General features: G+C 45.6%; 2 protein-coding genes and 1 non-coding gene across 3 annotated transcripts; 2 read left to right on the forward strand and 1 right to left on the reverse strand.

The window, feature by feature from the left end:
• LOC119168495 (ipis-1-like) lies at positions 1-5,244 on the forward strand. Its single transcript, XM_075868082.1, has 5 exons — positions 1-288; positions 832-1,236; positions 1,522-1,689; positions 2,191-2,280; positions 4,951-5,244. The coding sequence occupies exons 1-5, from the start codon at positions 52-54 to the stop codon at positions 5,242-5,244; spliced, it is 1,194 nt and encodes a 397-aa protein (XP_075724197.1). The 5' UTR covers positions 1-51.
• Positions 5,245-10,104: 4,860 nt separating this feature from the next.
• Positions 10,105-10,186, reverse strand: TRNAS-GCU (transfer RNA serine (anticodon GCU)). The gene has a single exon. It is a non-coding gene; the product is annotated as a tRNA-Ser (tRNA).
• Positions 10,187-15,138: 4,952 nt separating this feature from the next.
• Positions 15,139-16,866, forward strand: LOC119168496 (solute carrier family 22 member 7). Its single transcript, XM_075868090.1, has one exon. It carries the CDS (start codon positions 15,139-15,141, stop codon positions 16,864-16,866), a length of 1,728 nt encoding a protein of 575 aa, XP_075724205.1.
• The last annotated feature ends 794 nt before the right edge of the window (positions 16,867-17,660 follow it).

Consider the following 17,660-nt stretch of genomic DNA (forward strand, 5'->3'; position numbering starts at 1 on the left):
GAACACTAAAGAACACAATGCTTCCAAGATTCGGCTGCTGTTCTCATTGAAATGCTTGACTGCCACGCAGACTGCTGCCAGCACAAAAAGCAGCCAGCAGCACGAACCCGCAGGTCGAGGCCCGAATCAGCGCTGGAATCCTTCGTCTGGGCTTGGAGATCCTGCTCGAGCTTCGAAGTTCTGGGCAGTTGGCCCAAAAGCAACCTCATCTTTTCGCCGTACGTCATGGCCAGCACGTTGGCGGCACTGCTGTCCGATCCAAGTGCAAACACCGCCACGGCAAAACAGGTGTCACTGACGATGTGATTTAGAACTTTTTTCTCCACCAAAGGTTAACTATTCTTACAGGGGCTCTGCAACACTTTTTTGAGCGTGGTAAGAAAACTCCGCCGATCTGTAGTCAAGGCCCCCCAAAATACGCGAGCCAAATATTATCCTCCTTCTCCTTCTCCTCCTTCTTCTTCTTCTCCTCCTCCTCCTCCTCCTCCTCCTCCTCCTCCTCCTCCTCCTCCTCATCATCATCATCATCATCATCATCATCATCATCATCATCATCATCATCATCATCATCATCATCATCATCATCATCATCATCATCATCATCATCGGCCTAACTACGCCCTCTGCAGGGCAAAGGCCTCTCTCATGTTCCCCTCGAAACATATGAGAAGGAAAACCGCAGACCGGGCGGGCGCCAACTACACCAGCTTTTTTTCTACAGTGTCACGCTTGGCGAAGTTGACAGCACAAGTATAAGTGATCAACTAGCTCAAACCAAAGGTTTGTTTGACGCTGTATTTACAAGTTCTCTATTCCGGCTTTCGTCCACAGGTTGCACGACTGTTACACATGTCATTGCTAGACAAAAGCCTGGGGGCGTACTTTGACCGTCGGGACCGAGTCGTGCCGCGCTGTCGAAACGACAGCGTGCACTCGTTCGAAATGGCCTACCAGGTTGTCGTGCACGACAACTACAATAAGGTGGGCAACGAGGACGACGACGAGGACGCCAGGGCGTCGTTGTCGTCGGCCGCGCGCGCTTCTGGTATGCCGTGGGACTTCAAGCGTGAGCCTGAGTCGAGTCGAGCCGACGCCGACAAGCATGCTCGATGCTATGCGCCGTCTTTCGCGCCCTATGAAATCCTGCCCCCGGGCACGGTGACAGAGTCGACTATGGTGTTGCTTCTCAGCGTGATCGACTTCGAAGGTACCTGGAAGTACCCCTTAGACGCCAAGGTGAGCTGGCTTAGAATATAAAATTGAGCTAGTAGGTATAGAATCATGCGTAGTGCTGTAAAGCACTCACAAAGAGGACAACGGACGAGAAATTTCGGCAATTTCTTGTGCACTTCTTTTATTACTCTTGCTTTTTTGTGTGCTGCACAGCCCTAAGCATGAAAGATGAGCTAGTCTTTTTTAAGCGAACCATATTTTACCTTCAAAACAAAGCTGCTCTTAGGAATATTCATCATCCTTGATGTAATACTTTTCCTCTATCTCTATTTCTTGCCACATTCTCAGGCCTTGGGGCAGGGTTTTTTCTACGAAAGCCCGTGTGACCCAAATACGGTGGACACGATCAGGCAGACGGGACGGTTCAGGGTGTTTGATGCTACCAAAAACCTGGGTGCCATGGTGGTTGAGGTCCCCTACCAGGGGCCGAAAGACACCTTCAGTTTGCACACGAAGGTATGTATGGTATCTTTGCTCGTTACTTCACGACATCTCTTAAGCACAATCAGCCTTAGTGGCCCTGTGCCTAACACTCGCCACAATGTGAAATTATTGGCTGCACAAATGCTGCTCCCAAGAATCTTTGCACAAGTAATAACTTTTCTCTTATACACTGCACAAAATACTGCGCATTCCACACGCACACGATTACATCAGTAGCTGAGAAATGTCTAAGCTAAGCCTTAAAGCTGCTGCTAATAATAAAAATGCTATAGCACTCATTGGTTACATTTTAAAGGTAGAAATCTTAACAGCATCGCTGGTATCAAAGATTACAACTGCCAGGCCAGTAGCGGCACTTCCCGTTTCTTAAAATTTTCGCTCACATTTTCTTGTGGGTTCCTAAAACATTTTTGTTGAACGTGTAGAGGAGTACATCAATACGACAGCCAAATAACTCCTCATGATGGCACTTGGTAAAGAGGTACGGCATGCAAGCAACGCGCGATGACGCAGGACAGAACTCCCGAAATCGCCCTGGTCCTCTTCATTCCCACGGTCATGGATGGCCAAGAGGAACTCGAACGTCGACTAAACCTGATGAATGTGAGCGAAGCATTAAGCAGTCTTCGCGAAATGGAGGACGTAGAGCTCACTCTACCGCTCTTTCGATTGAAACAGGTGAACAAAATGATTACTCAATTTACAGATTTAAGTACAATATTGCAGAAGTTATAGGGCCGCTCTGCTAAGCAAAGGCAGAAACGTGATCATGCCAGTAAGCCTAAGGAGGCATTGTGTCTGAATACACCGTTGATGGCAACCCAGCAACCAGGAGAAATGGAAGAAGGTGGCAAGCCGCGCAATATGCTTTCAACCATTCTTGAGCAAGCTTTGTTTTAGAGCGCTTCTTCTACCCCGAACCTCCACCTAATACTCACGAGGATCACGAATACATCTTGGATGGCAGGGGCGAGTATACTACAATAGAAGTGTTCCTCAGAATGCGTGCCGACTTCTCGCGCATAATGCCTATTTCTTCTTGCTCTTTTCGTAGCTATAGGTGCATGGTCTTACATGGTTTGCTTAGAGCCTCCTAACAATATGGTACACCAGGGGTGAAGTTACGTCTTCATTCACACATCTGTTTCACTCCTGTCCGTTCCGCTAACGAACGCGAATGGGCAGGACGTTAGGTTTGGTGCACCCGATAATTCCCAGATTACATGCCTATAGATGAACTTGAAAAGCGCCTTTCAACAGCTTTCTGTATTATTTTGTGGCCTCACTATTGTTCATTGCTGCCTCAAAACTCTCCCCTCACACACACAAAAAAACTAAATCGTCAAGTCTGAACAGCTGTCGTCACTAACCGTTGCAAAGCGCGCTTCATTATTGTAAAGAACCTAGTATCTTCGGTACTTTCGGTGATCGCCACATGTGAAAGAACCACATGATCGCAGAACCAAGGCTTCTTACGACGTTGTGCGCCCTCTAAAACTTGAATGAAAGATCTTCGGAATGGTGATACATAAGTATAGCGATGTATTGCAGGTTCATTCGTGTCATTGGAGAGACAGAAACCTACATAGTGCTGCTTCTCGGTTGTCGCTCTTCTACCACTTTAGCCAAAACAAGAAGTGCAGAAAAGAAGTTTCTGCACTCGAAGAAAGGGAGAGGAACCATAATTTTCTAATTGCAAAACTAACTTTCTGGCAGCTCACATTGCTCTGCTAATGATTGTTATCCACTTACTGCAAATGGTGTGTTCAGGAGCAGTTTTCTTCCGCTGTGACATGTAAAATATAAACTCAGCTGTGTTGACATAAACACGCATAATAAACAAGCCCCAGCACGTGCAACTAGGACCTTATCACCTACTCAAGCCTGACGTGTGCCGCCATCAGTTGGGCGCACAAAAAAAGCAGGCAAAGACACGGATTACGTAAAGGATCCATTATTTTTCCTCGGCAGAAGTATACTCCAGAATTACTGCTTCTTTTTCCCTAGAGTGCAGCAGACGATTTGTTTAGTGTTTCTCTCGGAGGAAGAGCACTTCTCACTCGATATAGTATATTTAGCTAAATATAGACGATGTGCACTTTTTGAAGGAAAGCACTCTGTTGTATAAAAAATAACGCATTACTTGGTAGCGCCAAATATTTGCACAACAATGCATAAGCTGAGGCTTCAACTTACTCACCTTCATCACGGAGTCTCACAGTCACGCAAATTTTCTTCTATAAGCTTCAAATGGGGAAGAAGGAAGCAAATTTTATTGGAAATAACTTCACCTTGCTTTGTTTGAAGCTTAGTGAGCAAACGTCGCGAACAGCAAGAACCAACTCTATCCGCAGCGCATCCGAAGCTCGTGCATCGTTCATAACAGACCCACGGTTGTTATGAACGGGGCTCCTCAAAAGAGCCCTTATACAGATCCGTGTGATAGATTGCCTGCTAGTTTTTGCATCTGGGAAACCTTTGAGATTCATTCAAAATTTAGCCTGGTGAGAAACGTTTTTCGATAATTTGGTTATCCTGCTTAACTACATCTCAAGTATATTAATTCAGGTGAGTGTACAGCACTTGCCAAAAAAATAAAAGGGAAGGTCGACTTCATCGCACCTCCAGAAGCGCTATGAATGCAATAACTGCCAAAACACACAAGTTCTAGGTTCATGTTTACTTACAGAATCGCAAAATACATTCCATATATATTAAGTTTCAATATTAGGAGTAGGCCCAAAAGTAAAGACTGTGGGTTGGAACTATTATCAAGATCGGACAAAGCAACTTAGTAGGTTCAGTAATAGATTGCTTATACAGGTTTATATTGACTAATTAAATACAAGCTTATTGTGCACCAAGTTTTTCTGTCTTTGAGTTCTTGTTCATTATGCTACACATTAGCCTGTGCTATTTCTGTTTTCGTGCATACCGCAGTTCCCATGTATCCGGGGGAAGGGAGCAACGTCAAGCCGCGACTGTGTGGCCTTTTTTTTCCCTTCCTCCTCAGCCATGTATTTTTCGTATGCATGTCTGAAATAAAGACTAATACTAAGACTACACACAATAAGTTAACGTATACATAGAGGGAAATCAATAATGAGAATGCCAAAGCTGAACAACTTCCATGTAGTGTGACGGAAGCAAGTGTGTCTTCAAAGACAACATAAAGAGGCTTAATGGCATTTTTTTTTAAATGTCGGCGTTAAGCGTGCTTCGTAACTAATTTCCACCAAAACAGTGACCGTGCTGGGCTCGTTTGAAACACAGGTCATCGACCTGAAGGAAACACTTTCCTCGCTCGGCTTCGAAGCGTGGTACACGGACCAACTGCCACCGCTACAGGATAGCGGCCCTCACGCAGTGAGCGCTGCGAATCACGCGTCCGCTTTTCGCGTCTGCACGAAGAGCGGCGCTGCTCAGGCGATGAAGACCACGTCACCCAAAGGCAGAGCTGCAGCTGGCTGCCGCTACTCCGTAGACCGGCCGTTCTTTTTCGTGGTGACGTGCAGTGACCCGGACGTCATGCTCCTGCTAGGTTCGGTCAAGAGCATTGATTGGTAGAAGCGTACTACAATCCGATTTATTCCTTTTTTTATTGCGAAGACAAAAGTTAAAGGTAATGACTCAAACGTGTCGTGGTGTTTCTTCTTTAGTGGCGGGAACACTGAGTGCCTCTTGTTTCTCTTTCAAGCATGTCTCTTTCAGCACGTACTTTCGGCATTCTCATTGCTAATTGGTCTTCTACGAAATAAGGATTGATGATTCTGTTCAAAGTAAAGTAGTTACATACATTGGACACGCATTGCTATGAAAATGGACGCACAAGAGAGGCTATAGACAAGAGTATTCACGAGAGTGTATACAAGCACTTCGCTGTTAGAGAGCTGCGCGAAAAGTCTACAAATTGTCACCACCGTCTTCAACGTTTGTCTCTTAATGACTTTATGTATAATTTTCTTGTCGGTGCATAACCTTGCCAATAACTGTCGAAATAATTACCAAAAATAATTAATGAGTTAGTTGAAGTATTCCGGGGAGTGCAGATTTAAGGGTGACGCCAGCGAGAGGCGCAGGGGGCAGCTGTCCCCCTTGAAATTTTTGCTCGCCGCCCAAAACGAGCACAATCAGGGCACTGTACACGGTTAAACTTTCGAATGCACCACATTACATGAACGCTGACGTGCAAGCGCCACTACCAGACGCTTAAGTCAATGATTAGGATCGCCACCGAAAGTTTTTTTTCTATTCTATGGACCTATCGAAAAAATTGAAACTGCGAGAGTATTGGTGAAATATGTTTATTGACCATAAATCTGGGATCCCTAAGCAATAAACGACAAAAAATAACCACAAAAAATCATATCATCTTCGCAAAGGGAACCCTGATGGAATATCAAGCAGCAGCGTTGCGCACCTGTGGTGTCATGGGTTGAACAATGCTAACGCAGGTGCTGTGGTGAGCGCTAGAAGATTTGTGAGCGGCGGTCATGGTAGCGGAGCGAGCGGCGGTAGCGGCACATGTTGCAGGCGAACGGAGGGGGCAGCAGCTTCAGGCGCTGCTGAGAGCGCGTGGCAGGTGAGGAAGAGTGACGTCGGCGCAGACTGCGAGGGGAGCATCACTTCAATGCGCAGCTGTGGCGTGATCTATTGGGTACCACTCCAATATCTGCGGCAAGGGGAGCACATTGTGGCGCGTTCGTACTGACGCACGGAGGGACAGCGTTACACAAGCTAGTCAAAGAGCTGCTTCGCATTTAAAACAGGCGTAGCTTTCACTATTTACGCTAGGCTAAAGATACAACGGAGCTCATCGGTCCCTAGCAGGTCCTGGCTATACGAAGTGATGCCAAGTTGTGTGAACTAATGCCAAATGATGCCAAGTTCTAGTGAAGCCCAACACAGTCACCTCTCGCCTTTTCGACCGTACACTACGTCGTGAAACCAAGTTAAGCAGTCTGACTTGTAAGAGTGCCGCGATTATTTGCGGCTTCCTCATCGGCTGTGTAAACCTTGTTCGGTCACCCCGTGACATCGTCTGGCGACGCGCGCTGCAGTCACGCACCGCTGTCATACACAACGATAGAGTGCATGTGGAGATGGCCGTAACGTCATGGCTGGTATAATCTGGTGGTTGAGCGCAGTTTCCAGGCTGGCGGGTGGCTGGTGGCGGAACGAAGCAGGCGCGCAGCTCAGCAACCGTTCGCTAGGCAACGAGTGGGGACACTCTGGCAAAGCGCAATTTTTTGTTCGCATTGGACAGATTACTGGCTTAATAAGCTCCACTGTGAAAAAAAGAGGGAAAAAAGCAATGCGAGTGTTCCTTTATCCTTTTCATTTTTCCTTTTTTTTTATCCTTCATTTTATGTTGTTTAGCAGTAAGCAGCCGTACTGTCACAGTCTGTACATGGTACTACGAACAGACTAGCCCTATAGACTACGTACTCATCATTGAAGAAGCTGCTTCATTATGGGTCACCTATTTAAAGCTTGTCATGTTGTAGTTTGGACAACACTTTAAGGGGCTCCGTGCATGGAGCTTTTCGTTCCGAAAAAGATGGCAACAGAAGTCCATGGTGCGACTCCAAACCGACACTCGTACGATAAAAGCCAGTGCATGCAGCCTCCTGTGAATGCCGCCTAACCACGCATTGAAGACAGACTCGGCAATTCGCTGTGGTAAGCGTGACTCTCCTAATTGTTGTTGAATAGAAATTTCGAGACCTGTGATTAGGCCCAGTGGACCCCAACAGACAATGGCGCCATGGAGAAAATCGGCGCCTGTATTTAGAAGGTAGCGCAGCAGAGGCGTCCTTAATCCAGGATGCCTTTAGCTTCGACAGCATCCTAGGCATCCGCAAACAGCCCTTGCTGATTCGAAGTTGAAACTTTCTCCACCAAAGCTCATTGGTAGGGTAAAAGTTGATGGGATTTTAGTGGCGATATTCCACTGCGATACGCATCCAAAAGAGCATTATTTGTGCAGATATTTCGAAGCGAAGTTCCCTATGCCCGCACTACACCATCGCCACCGTCCAAGCTATCCGCGCCATTACCGCCCACATCCCTCTCCCACCTGTCTCCCTCTCACTCTTTCTTTGTCTCTTTCATCTCCCATCAACGCGCGAAACCATATTTTCGCTGTGTCCTCTTCAACTCCGTGGCATTTTTTGGGGTTCCACTCCAGTTGGTTGGTCCGTTGCCTGGGCTGGCTTGCGCGCCACGCACTAACTAGCTCAGTCATTCCCGCCATCGGGGCAGCAGAGATTCTCCCTGTAATCTCCACCCTACCGCTTTCATGAAAGCCAGTAGCGATATCAGGTGCATAGTCATTTGTGTCCCATTTATAAGAAGCTTCGCTCATTGGTTGTATTCTTTCACAATACAACTCCTAGCTTTTTCTTTTTTTTTCTGCATTAGTAACGCAATCTGAACACATCTGTTCGAATACAAAAACGCAGAGCCGTGTCGTTGAGCTTTATCGGCGTCACTCGTCTTGTGAATGCACTCGGTGTCAGTATGACTCGATTAATCCAAGTAGTATAAAACCAGTAAGCTGTTGCGCTAGAACTGTACTTCAAAGTCATTTGTATGCTAGCACTCTAATGAATTCGGCACCCTTTGTGTTCTTTTTCTCAAAGGTAACATATCTATCATCATCATCATCAACAACATCATCATCAGCCTGTGTTAGTCTAATGCAGGACGAAGGCCCCCCCAATGATCTCCAGTCTAATATATCAGGTGCGAGCTCACTCTATTTTATCGCGGCAAACTTACTAATTTCGTCCACTGAGCGCGTTTTTCATCGCTCGGTAACCATACTGTAGCTCTTGGAGTTCACTGGTTGCCCGATCTGTGCATTATGTGACCAGCCCATAAACGTAAGTGACATGCTCACTTTGATTGATTTGTGGGGTTTAACGTCCCAAAACCACCATTTGGTTATGAGAGACGCCGTAGTGGAGGACTCCGGAAATTTTGACCACCTGGGGTTCTTTAACGTGCACCCAAATCCGAGTACACGGGCCTACAACATTTCCGCCTCCATCGGGAATGCAGCCGCCGCAGCCGGGAATCGAACCCGCGACCTGCGGGTCAGCAGCCGAGTACCTTAGCCACTAGACCACCGTGGCGGGGCGTGACATGCTCACTAGGGCATCATGGGATGGAGGGGGGGGGGTCGGCTTACCTCGCCACCCTAATTAAACTAATCAGCTACGAGGGGAGGGGGCGGAGTGCAAAGTCAACCCAATTGGTTTACTCATATATGGCCATGCAGGCTTTGGAATACATTGACGATTGAAGGCACCATTAGGCAGCATTCCCAGAACTGCTTACATTTCCCATTTTTACTTCAGCAAATCCAGAGACCATAGGCAGGCCATGGTTAGAAGCACGTCATCATTTGATTTTCTTTTTTTTTCATACACTGAGGCGCCTGTTGTCCCTTGGAATTGAACAATGGTGATAGCCGGAGGCTACGATTAAGCATCCCCTCTCCTAAAGAGAAACAAGGTACACACCTATGCAAGCTATTTTGGAAGAGAGGTATACGCAAACCTATTCTATCTAGAGAGAATCAAAATGAGAACCAGAATTTTAATAATAAAAGTTGGGTATAATTTAAGGAATTCAGCTTACAGCTGGAGATCCCATGGCCAAGAGGCTGTATCGGGACCTCCTGCACAGAAGCAATGTGTTAGCAAACACTTAATGGCAACAGTAGCAAAAGGTGAAACAAAAATATAGTAGAAGAATGCACAAATTATTGCATGAAATAGTGTAATGTTAACCTATCAAAGACTGATGTTAACATATGCCACTCTGTGACCGAATGTGTGCTCTGCAGGTGATTACGAAGGAGATAATGAAGGCAGTTTATTTTGCTTTTGTCTCTCCACATATAGTTGGTAGCTGTGTTTCACCTTGGTCTGCGGTTAGTGCAAACTTCTGCAGGCTGAATAAAATGTGACGCTCTTATTTTGTTAGTTGTGTCACTTGCATTACGCATGTTATACCACTTGTGCTGTAATGATTCTCTTGAGATGATTACTGCTTGATATATTTATATTGTACTGTTCACCACAATGATCATGTTGAAGTGTCGTGCTTTTTCTAATTGAGTAACACTATCCTTTTTTCTTCTCGATTAAAGAATACATTGTTTTACAAGTGGCCTTCTCCAGCTTCATTATCTTTTCTCCTTTATTGTTTGGGTAGAATGTTGCTTCGCCGCAGCACAGACTGAGCAGCAGCTAGAGCTTCAATCATGTGAAAACTAGCGCCTTTAACTACGACTCTCTTGTTTTTCTGAAAGATAATCAAACAAAACTGATAAAGCGCAAAATGCTACGGAATCGTAATGAGGGGAAAATGAAAACAAAACTGGTCGATGAGTGAGTAAAAAAGTGACAAAAACTTCGACGAGGATGGGATTCGAACCCACGCGGGCAGAGCCCATTGGATTAGCAGTCCAACGCCTTAACCACTCGGCCACCTCGTCCGGACACGAGTGGCTGCATAAAAACATTGGACAATGAAGGAACTGTAGCTTACATTTATATCCCGCTTGCCTGTTTCCAACGAAACAATTCGACGATTCATCACCTGCAAAGGGACTCGGTACACGGATCTTGTCACGCACGTAACACCTGAACGAAATGCGCGTGTGATGAGTATGCAAAGCAAACGCCCGATAGGTACTGTAAAATTTGCCGATATTTAATTTTTGTATTATTATGTTGTAGGCGATTTTATCGTGACTCCGTTAGGCAGCAATAGTTCGTCTTTAATTTCATTTCATTCTAAATATGTACTACGTGGGAAATCGACCATCACTTTTCGTCGCATTTTGTTGTCTTCGTCTTGGTGGTTATGGCTTCATTGACGTTATTCTCTGTTTTATGCAAATTACTTTTAGCCGCGTTGGTGGCCAAACACGCTTGTGGGCGTGGGCCAATGCCTGAGAGAATAACAACAAGCATTGCAATATATTCGTAGAATCGAAATGACTTGTTGAATGAATTTGCAGATAACATAAATAAGCCTAGATTGTTGATAAAATGATCGTAAATAATGCCCGAAAAGCGGGACTAGGGTAGAAAGGAATTGAGCCAGCGCATACTAACTGAAACTTTTATTGAAAGCATAAAAGTTATCAAGGAAGAAAAAAACACACAAAGCGTACGCTCGTGCAAACGATACAATCACGCATCAAGATAACCAATGTCTGACTGGTGCAATGCCACGGAGCTAGTGCTTGGCGACATAACAATGTCCAACTTTTAAAATGAAATAACCCTAAGCAAACTCACGATTCATACGCTCTTTGTGTCGCTCAGCGACTCTGGTTACTAGGAAATCCACGCTGCAATTACACACAACAATGCAATGAAACTTTTATTAAAGGTTGCCCTCTTACAGATAATTGGTGATCATTCAAACTTTTGTTGAGCCAATTGCTGGTCTGACCAATATAGCTGTTACCACTTCAGTCCGCTAGAGCGTCCCTGTGTTTGACTCTACATTCGAACAACTTCGGCTTTGGTTGCACGTTGAAGAACCCCAGGTGGTCGAAACTTCCGGAGCCCTCCACTATGGTGGCTCTCATAATCATATGGTAGTTTTGGGACGTTAAACCTCAAATATCATCATCATCATCATCATCGAACAAATTTGGCGCGGTGCCTTCCACCTTTCATTCAACAACCCCAGAAACCCTGCTAAACCAATGGCTTAACTTTCTACTTACAGGCCCCACCGTTGTTGTCTAGTGGCTAAGGTACTCGGCTGCTGACCCGCAGATCGCAGTATCGAATCCCGGCTGCGGCGGCTGCATCGTCGATGGCGGCGAAAATGCTGCAGGTCCGTGTGCTCAGATTTGGGCGCACGGTAAAGAACCCTAGGTCGCCGAAATTTCCGGAGACCTCCACTATGGCGTCTCTCATAATCATATGGTTTTGGGAAGCCAAACCTCACACATCATCTACTTACTCCTTACAAAAAAAAAAAAAAGAAAGCACGTGACTACAACACCCTGTAGGACTTTCCTGCGCTATATTGGTCTTAAGGGCTGTTGTTTAACGATCACCTGTCATATACGTGAGGATTACTTTCAACAAATTGTGATTACATTGTCGGGAGTGACATTGAAGACCGGATTTCTGAGAAATCAAAGTAATTACGTGGCAAAATGAACATATGACTCGTGAGCTTGAAAAAGACTTGATTCCTTGGTTTGTTGAAGACTATTTTATTTTCAAAGCCGCAAATAGTTGTGTCGCCAAGCCCCCCGCAGCACTGCACCAGAGAAATATAGGTTATATAAACACGCAATCGTAGTTCTCTGGTTTTGGAGCAAGCATGTGTGCTTATTGTGTTTTTTTTTCTTCTCAACTTACGTGTTTCCCATAAAATTTTCATTTGCTAGTGCGCGCTTGTGCTGCTCCTTTCTCTCTTTGTTCGCGTTTTTCGCGCATTTTTTCTTGATAATGGAATATACACCCTATTCACCTAAAACAATTAGTGCAGCCTACAGTAAGCCATTCAAGGATGAGTTACAACTTCATGGCAGAACTATAGTGCCTAGAATATTCTAGGCACTGTAGCAGAATTTGTGGGCACCTAGCTGCTACTGGCTTGGCTTGGCTTTTGCTCACTCAACTATCTCTTTTCCACTTTTCGCTATAGTGTACATGGCCACGTTTGCTCTCTTTTCTTCTTAGTTCTCTTAGTTTATTTCTAGCTGTTTCTGCCTTGTCGATTCCTTTTGGCGTCTTTCTAACTTTGACTATTTTTTCTCCTTCTTTGTTTATTATTTCTTTTCCATTTCTTTCTATGTATTCATTTTCCTCTATCAGTGTCATTTTCTCGCCTCACACGTTTTTCTTTTTTCCCTTCCTTTCAATCACTCTCTGCACTCGTTCCCTTGTTCTCCCTCTCTCCTCCACCTTCCCATTTCTTTTCCATCGCCTTGCTACTCCATAATATGCGTGACTATATGCTCTGCAAGCGTGCCTGTGTACGTAGCTGAGTGAACGGCGCTCACGTTCGGAGGGTGGGTACGTGGATTCGAATCTCGCCTAGCCAAGAAATCGCCTTGAATTCATATATTTCTATTTTTTTCTATCTCTTTCTTTTTTTATCTCACGTTTTTCTTTCCCTCTTCATGTGTTCTCTCGTCCCCCAGAGTTGGTGCATCCATCGCTGAACAAATAAGCGTACGTGTTCTAGGAGTCAAGTAGAAGGGAAAGAGGAGGACCGAGAGAGCGTGCGACAGTTAATGATTTGGTTTTAAAACAGGAATGTCTATCAGGTGTGTTCACGTCGATTTGGAGAGCAGAACCCAGCTAGCACGGCGACAGAAACAGTATACAGCTATATTTACAGTGTACATCTCTAAAGCCTACGATATATAGTGTCGAATACCCAATTTTACTAAAAAGTATGAGAGAGATTGGCTTGCGTGACTTATCTATTGCATGGACAACTGAGTTCTTGCTGGGCAGGGAGTTTTACTCTGTACAGGGTGGGATATAAACAAAAAAAATCAGACAGATATGTGGTGTTCACCAAGAAGCGGTTTTGTCCCCATTACTATTTATTATCTTGCTTAGCTCCATTCCTCGTCATCAAAGAATTAACACGTATGTTTAGGTGGATGATATAGCATTCTTTGCATCTCCGGAAGACACTCAATCTTTTTATACTCTTTTATAAGGATACTTATCTACCTTGCAAGCTTGGCTAGACAGTATTTGTTTGACCCTTAATGCACAGAAATGTGCAGTTCTAGCGTTCGACCTGCCAGACATTATAAATAGATGTCTCTCATTCCACCAAGCAGATATTCCTTAAGTACAAACAGTCAAGTACCTCGGAATCATCTATGATGGAAAGCTCGACTGGCGTATGCATATTGAACACACAGGGACCAAAGCGTCATGCGCGATGGGCCTACTCAGAAGAATTAGTAATAGTCGTTGAGATGTGCGGACAGACGCCTTAAAAGTGATTTACCGGATGTACATATGCCCTATACTGGAGTTTGGATGTGCCTTATTTTCTGGCGTACCCGCATAGAAGTTACATCCGTTAGTTCTAACTGAGCGCCAAGCACTCCGCTGGTGCCTGGGGTTACCCAAATTTGTAGCTATCTTTGTTTCATATAAGGAATCACGAATCCCTTCTTTACCTGTTAGATTCAAATTATTAACAGTTTCGAAACGGTGACTGCAATGATTGCAGTGAACTTTGTACGCCCGGTAACTACAGCAGAATCGTCCCAGGTAAAGCCCGAGGCCAGCCAAAAAGTACGATCCTCCCTTCCTCGCCACCGCGAGATAAGGGCGCGGGAGGGAGAGTCGCTCCCCTTCTCTAAGCCGGGCAAAGCAAGCGTACGAGATTAGAGTGAGTGCCGCCGCGCGATGTGGCGACGTGTGCTCAATGCGCCATCTTGCTGGTAATATTGAAAACCCGATTCCCCCCGAGATGCTCGAGAGCAGCGGTAAGTGGTAGATTTAAAAAACTTGTTGTTTGAACGGTGAAGGGCGTGCTCCGGGGTGGCTCAGTGGTTAACGCCTCGTTTTCACGGTGTGGAGGTCACACGTTCGATTCCTTGCGCTGGAGTGTTTTTCTGTTTTTTTCTAGAATTTTCATATATATGGATACGTATACAGATACGGTGAGTGACGGCGACGCTGACCTCACGCCAGCGCTAAAATCTAGCCGAGAATGTCCATATAATCGTTATCGTAATAAAACGAAGTATCGAAATTTCAATAGCGGAAATGTGGTCTACTGGTTACGTCCGCCATTCTGTTATCATTTGGAGCCTCGCTGGGACACTCGGACAGGAATATTTTCAAGGCTGTCGAAAATTTTATATGCTACTCGAATAGATTTCGTAGGTGTATCAACTAACAATTCTTTATTCAGCTTTCCTACTCAAAAGATCTTCAGTCACTCGGAGGTTACACAAAATAGTGCAACTCAAAAATTAAAATTATTCATAATTAACATTACATCATCTATAATTAACATTACATTAAATATTTACATCAGAATTTTTTAGCTCTTATTTAATATTTATCATAAATCCAGTACGTATGATCCGGCCGACTCTTGGCCGATTCCCCTGAGTGGGTAGGTGCCAATGTCGTAATCATCATCATCTGTAAAAGGCGATTTGCAGGAATTCTGTAAAAGGCGATTTTGTACTTCCACGCTGTCTTTATTTTTCAACATTTACATTAGCTTTACCGTAGGCTTCTTGACCGATTCTCCGCAGTGGGTTTGCGCCATTAAGAAGGAGCAAGCAAGAAAGCAAGTGAATTCTTGCGCGTGCCTGACAAGCAGCCATAGTGACAGTATTCGCTACGTCTCAAAAGATAAAAAACCGCATACGTGAGACGAAACAGCTGGCGTTTCGTCAAACAAGGCACCGCCATATAAAACATGGACATCCTGCTCCCTCAACGGCTGCTGTTGAGAGACCTCTCGACGAGTGAGTCCTTCGACTGCTACGACGCTTTCGGTCACGGACTCTTTCAAAGGCGTCTGCTGCTGCTCTGCACCATCGCTTTTTTTCTCTTCAATGTTCACGACTTTGCGTACCGTTTGATTCTGAAAGACGTGGAGTACTGGTGCAAGCTACCTGCACCACCGCCGCAGTCGAACATCTCTGTGGTCGAATGGAGAGGATTGTTCCTTCCCGAAGAACCAGATGGCAAATTGAGCCGCTGCCGCCGTTACGAGTACCCGAAAGAACCGAATGGCACTACACCAGAGACGATAGTTTGCGATGAGTGGGAGTACGGAGACGACGACGAGCCGGCACGGACAAGCGCCGTGAGTGACTGGAACCTGGTCTGTCAGAGAGACACACTCATCATTCTCATGGTCGTCGTCCACTGCTTCGGTTCTTGCTTATTCTCAGGTGTGGCCGGATGCCTCGCCGACAGCGTGGGTCGAATGCCTGTGCTCCTTGCGGGTGTGGTGGTTCTGATAATCTCCACAGTGATCGGATGCCTTTCCAGAAGCTTTCACACGTTCGTGGTGGCGAAGTTCTTTAGCTCTGGTGGCGTGTCCGCAGTCATGATTACCACCATAACCTCCGTGTTCGAGGTCACCACACACAGCGACCGGCCTCTGCAAATCATTTTCGCTGGAATGCTGGCAGTGCTGTTTTCCGACATATGGGAGGCCACTGTTGCGCAGGTCAAAATTTGGACTTTGAGGTACGCCGTTTTCATGCTCCCTACGGTGCTGATGGTACCGGCCTTCTGCTTTGCCAGTGAGTCACCGCGCTCGTTGATAGCGAGGGGTCGCATCAGGCACGCCGAAGCGGTTATGATGGATGCCGCGGCAGTCAACCACTTTCCCATGCACTGCACGGCGTTGACAGTCGACAAACTGAAGGCGGAGTTCATCAGAAACGAGATACGACTTCCTTCGATTGACCAGGAGATGCTCAACGGCTACTCCATGCGGCGGTGGGCTCTGATATTAAGCCTTTCGTATTTCTCAATCACTTTCGCCACTTTCGTCAGCGCGTTCTCACTAATGCGGCGAAAGGAGTCCTGGTTCGACCACGTCTCATTCACAATGAATATTTTATGTTATGTGGTGATGGATTGGCTAATCAGCAGGTTCAGCATGGTTACTGTCTTGAACATGTGGTTCATGATACTCGGTGTGCTCCAGTGTCTACTGGGACTCGCCTTTGGCATCGGAGGTGAAGATGTGTGTCCGATCCTGATCATGGTGACCACTGCACTGTACTACTGTGGCTCCATCCTGTGCCTCGTCTACGTCCAGGAGATCTTCCCTACTGCTGTCCGTGGCTCGACAGTAGGCTTGGTTTTCGCGTGCGGTCGTCTGGGCTGCCTTTCCGCCATCGCTGGGCGAGCGTTACAGAGGGCTGGCCGAAGGGACATTGGGCACGCGGTGGCCGCCATACTTCTCCTCGTGTTGATATACGCCCACGACGTTCTGCCACATGCCACGAACGTCGAGCGGGCCAAAATGAAACGCTGCCGAGTGCCGTCTATGAGCAAGCGCACCACGAATCTCGTGAAGAGAACGCCCGATTCCAGCATGCACGACACACGCGAAGGGAGGGCTAGTGCTGAGAGCCCCAGGTCGACCATTAGCTCTCGCAGTCATCCCTCTTCACGACATTAGGAACATTTCGGATCTTGCTTTTGCTAGCTTCCCCCGTCCAAGGCTTACATTGATATAGTATATTTTTTTTCAAGCTGCCGAATAAGATGTCTGCGTCATTAGTTTGTGAATTACTAAAAGTTTTACACTCATCTAGCCATGCGGGTCTGTGCACCTCGAGTATATGTACGATTGTTTTATAACTGTATTTTTCTTCTTGTATTTGTTCGTGACAATAATTTTCAGAGAGAAGTAAGTTGCTGAAGAACCAGTGCATGCACATTATAAAAATAAAAAGGGTTATTTGGCTCACCATAAACATATGCTTTATTAAGCCACAGGGCTATTTTCTAAACAACCCGCTTTAGAATGGTGGTGTAGTGTAGTGCGAGCGCAAGTAATTGTTCGATAGTTTACGCAAATTAACTCTTTTTTGTTAGGGGGAGTAGCTATTTACACTATTATGAAACTACTGAAAGAGGACAAAAATAGTTATTCTGCTGCTAGTTTTCGTTCTTTTATATATGCAATAGACGTGGGGATTAATCATGTATGACAAGCTGACAGGGCATACCTTGCGGGAACGTGCATGCATTCAGGAAGTTTTGATGGTAAAACTTGAGTTCACCTCGAACGTGGTAGGAACTGAAGGAATATAGGTAACACAAAGTCAGTATACTACGTAAATGACTTTCTCAAACAGAAAATATTTCTTTATGTTTATTCCAAACGCCAAGTATTAACATTGCTGTTCTGCAAGCTTTTATTAGAACAGACGCAGGACTACACTTATTAACAATTTATGTTCTGTTTTA

Source organism: Rhipicephalus microplus, chromosome 1, assembly GCF_043290135.1.
Source record: "Rhipicephalus microplus isolate Deutch F79 chromosome 1, USDA_Rmic, whole genome shotgun sequence".
NCBI classification, from domain to species: domain Eukaryota; kingdom Metazoa; phylum Arthropoda; class Arachnida; order Ixodida; family Ixodidae; genus Rhipicephalus; species Rhipicephalus microplus.

What these genes read in the sequence shown, in the direction of transcription:
- LOC119168496 (XM_075868090.1), top strand. Translation starts at nt 15,139, where the DNA reads ATGGACATCCTGCTCCCTCAACGGCTGCTGTTGAGAGACCTCTCGACG.
- LOC119168495 (XM_075868082.1), top strand. Translation starts at nt 52, where the DNA reads ATGCTTGACTGCCACGCAGACTGCTGCCAGCACAAAAAGCAGCCAGCA. An exon ending in ACACCGCCACGGCAAAACAG is followed by an intron (nt 289 to 831) that starts GTGTCACTGACG and finishes TTTCGTCCACAG; the next exon opens with GTTGCACGACTGTTACACAT. An exon ending in GTCGACTAAACCTGATGAAT is followed by an intron (nt 2,281 to 4,950) that starts GTGAGCGAAGCA and finishes TTTGAAACACAG; the next exon opens with GTCATCGACCTGAAGGAAAC.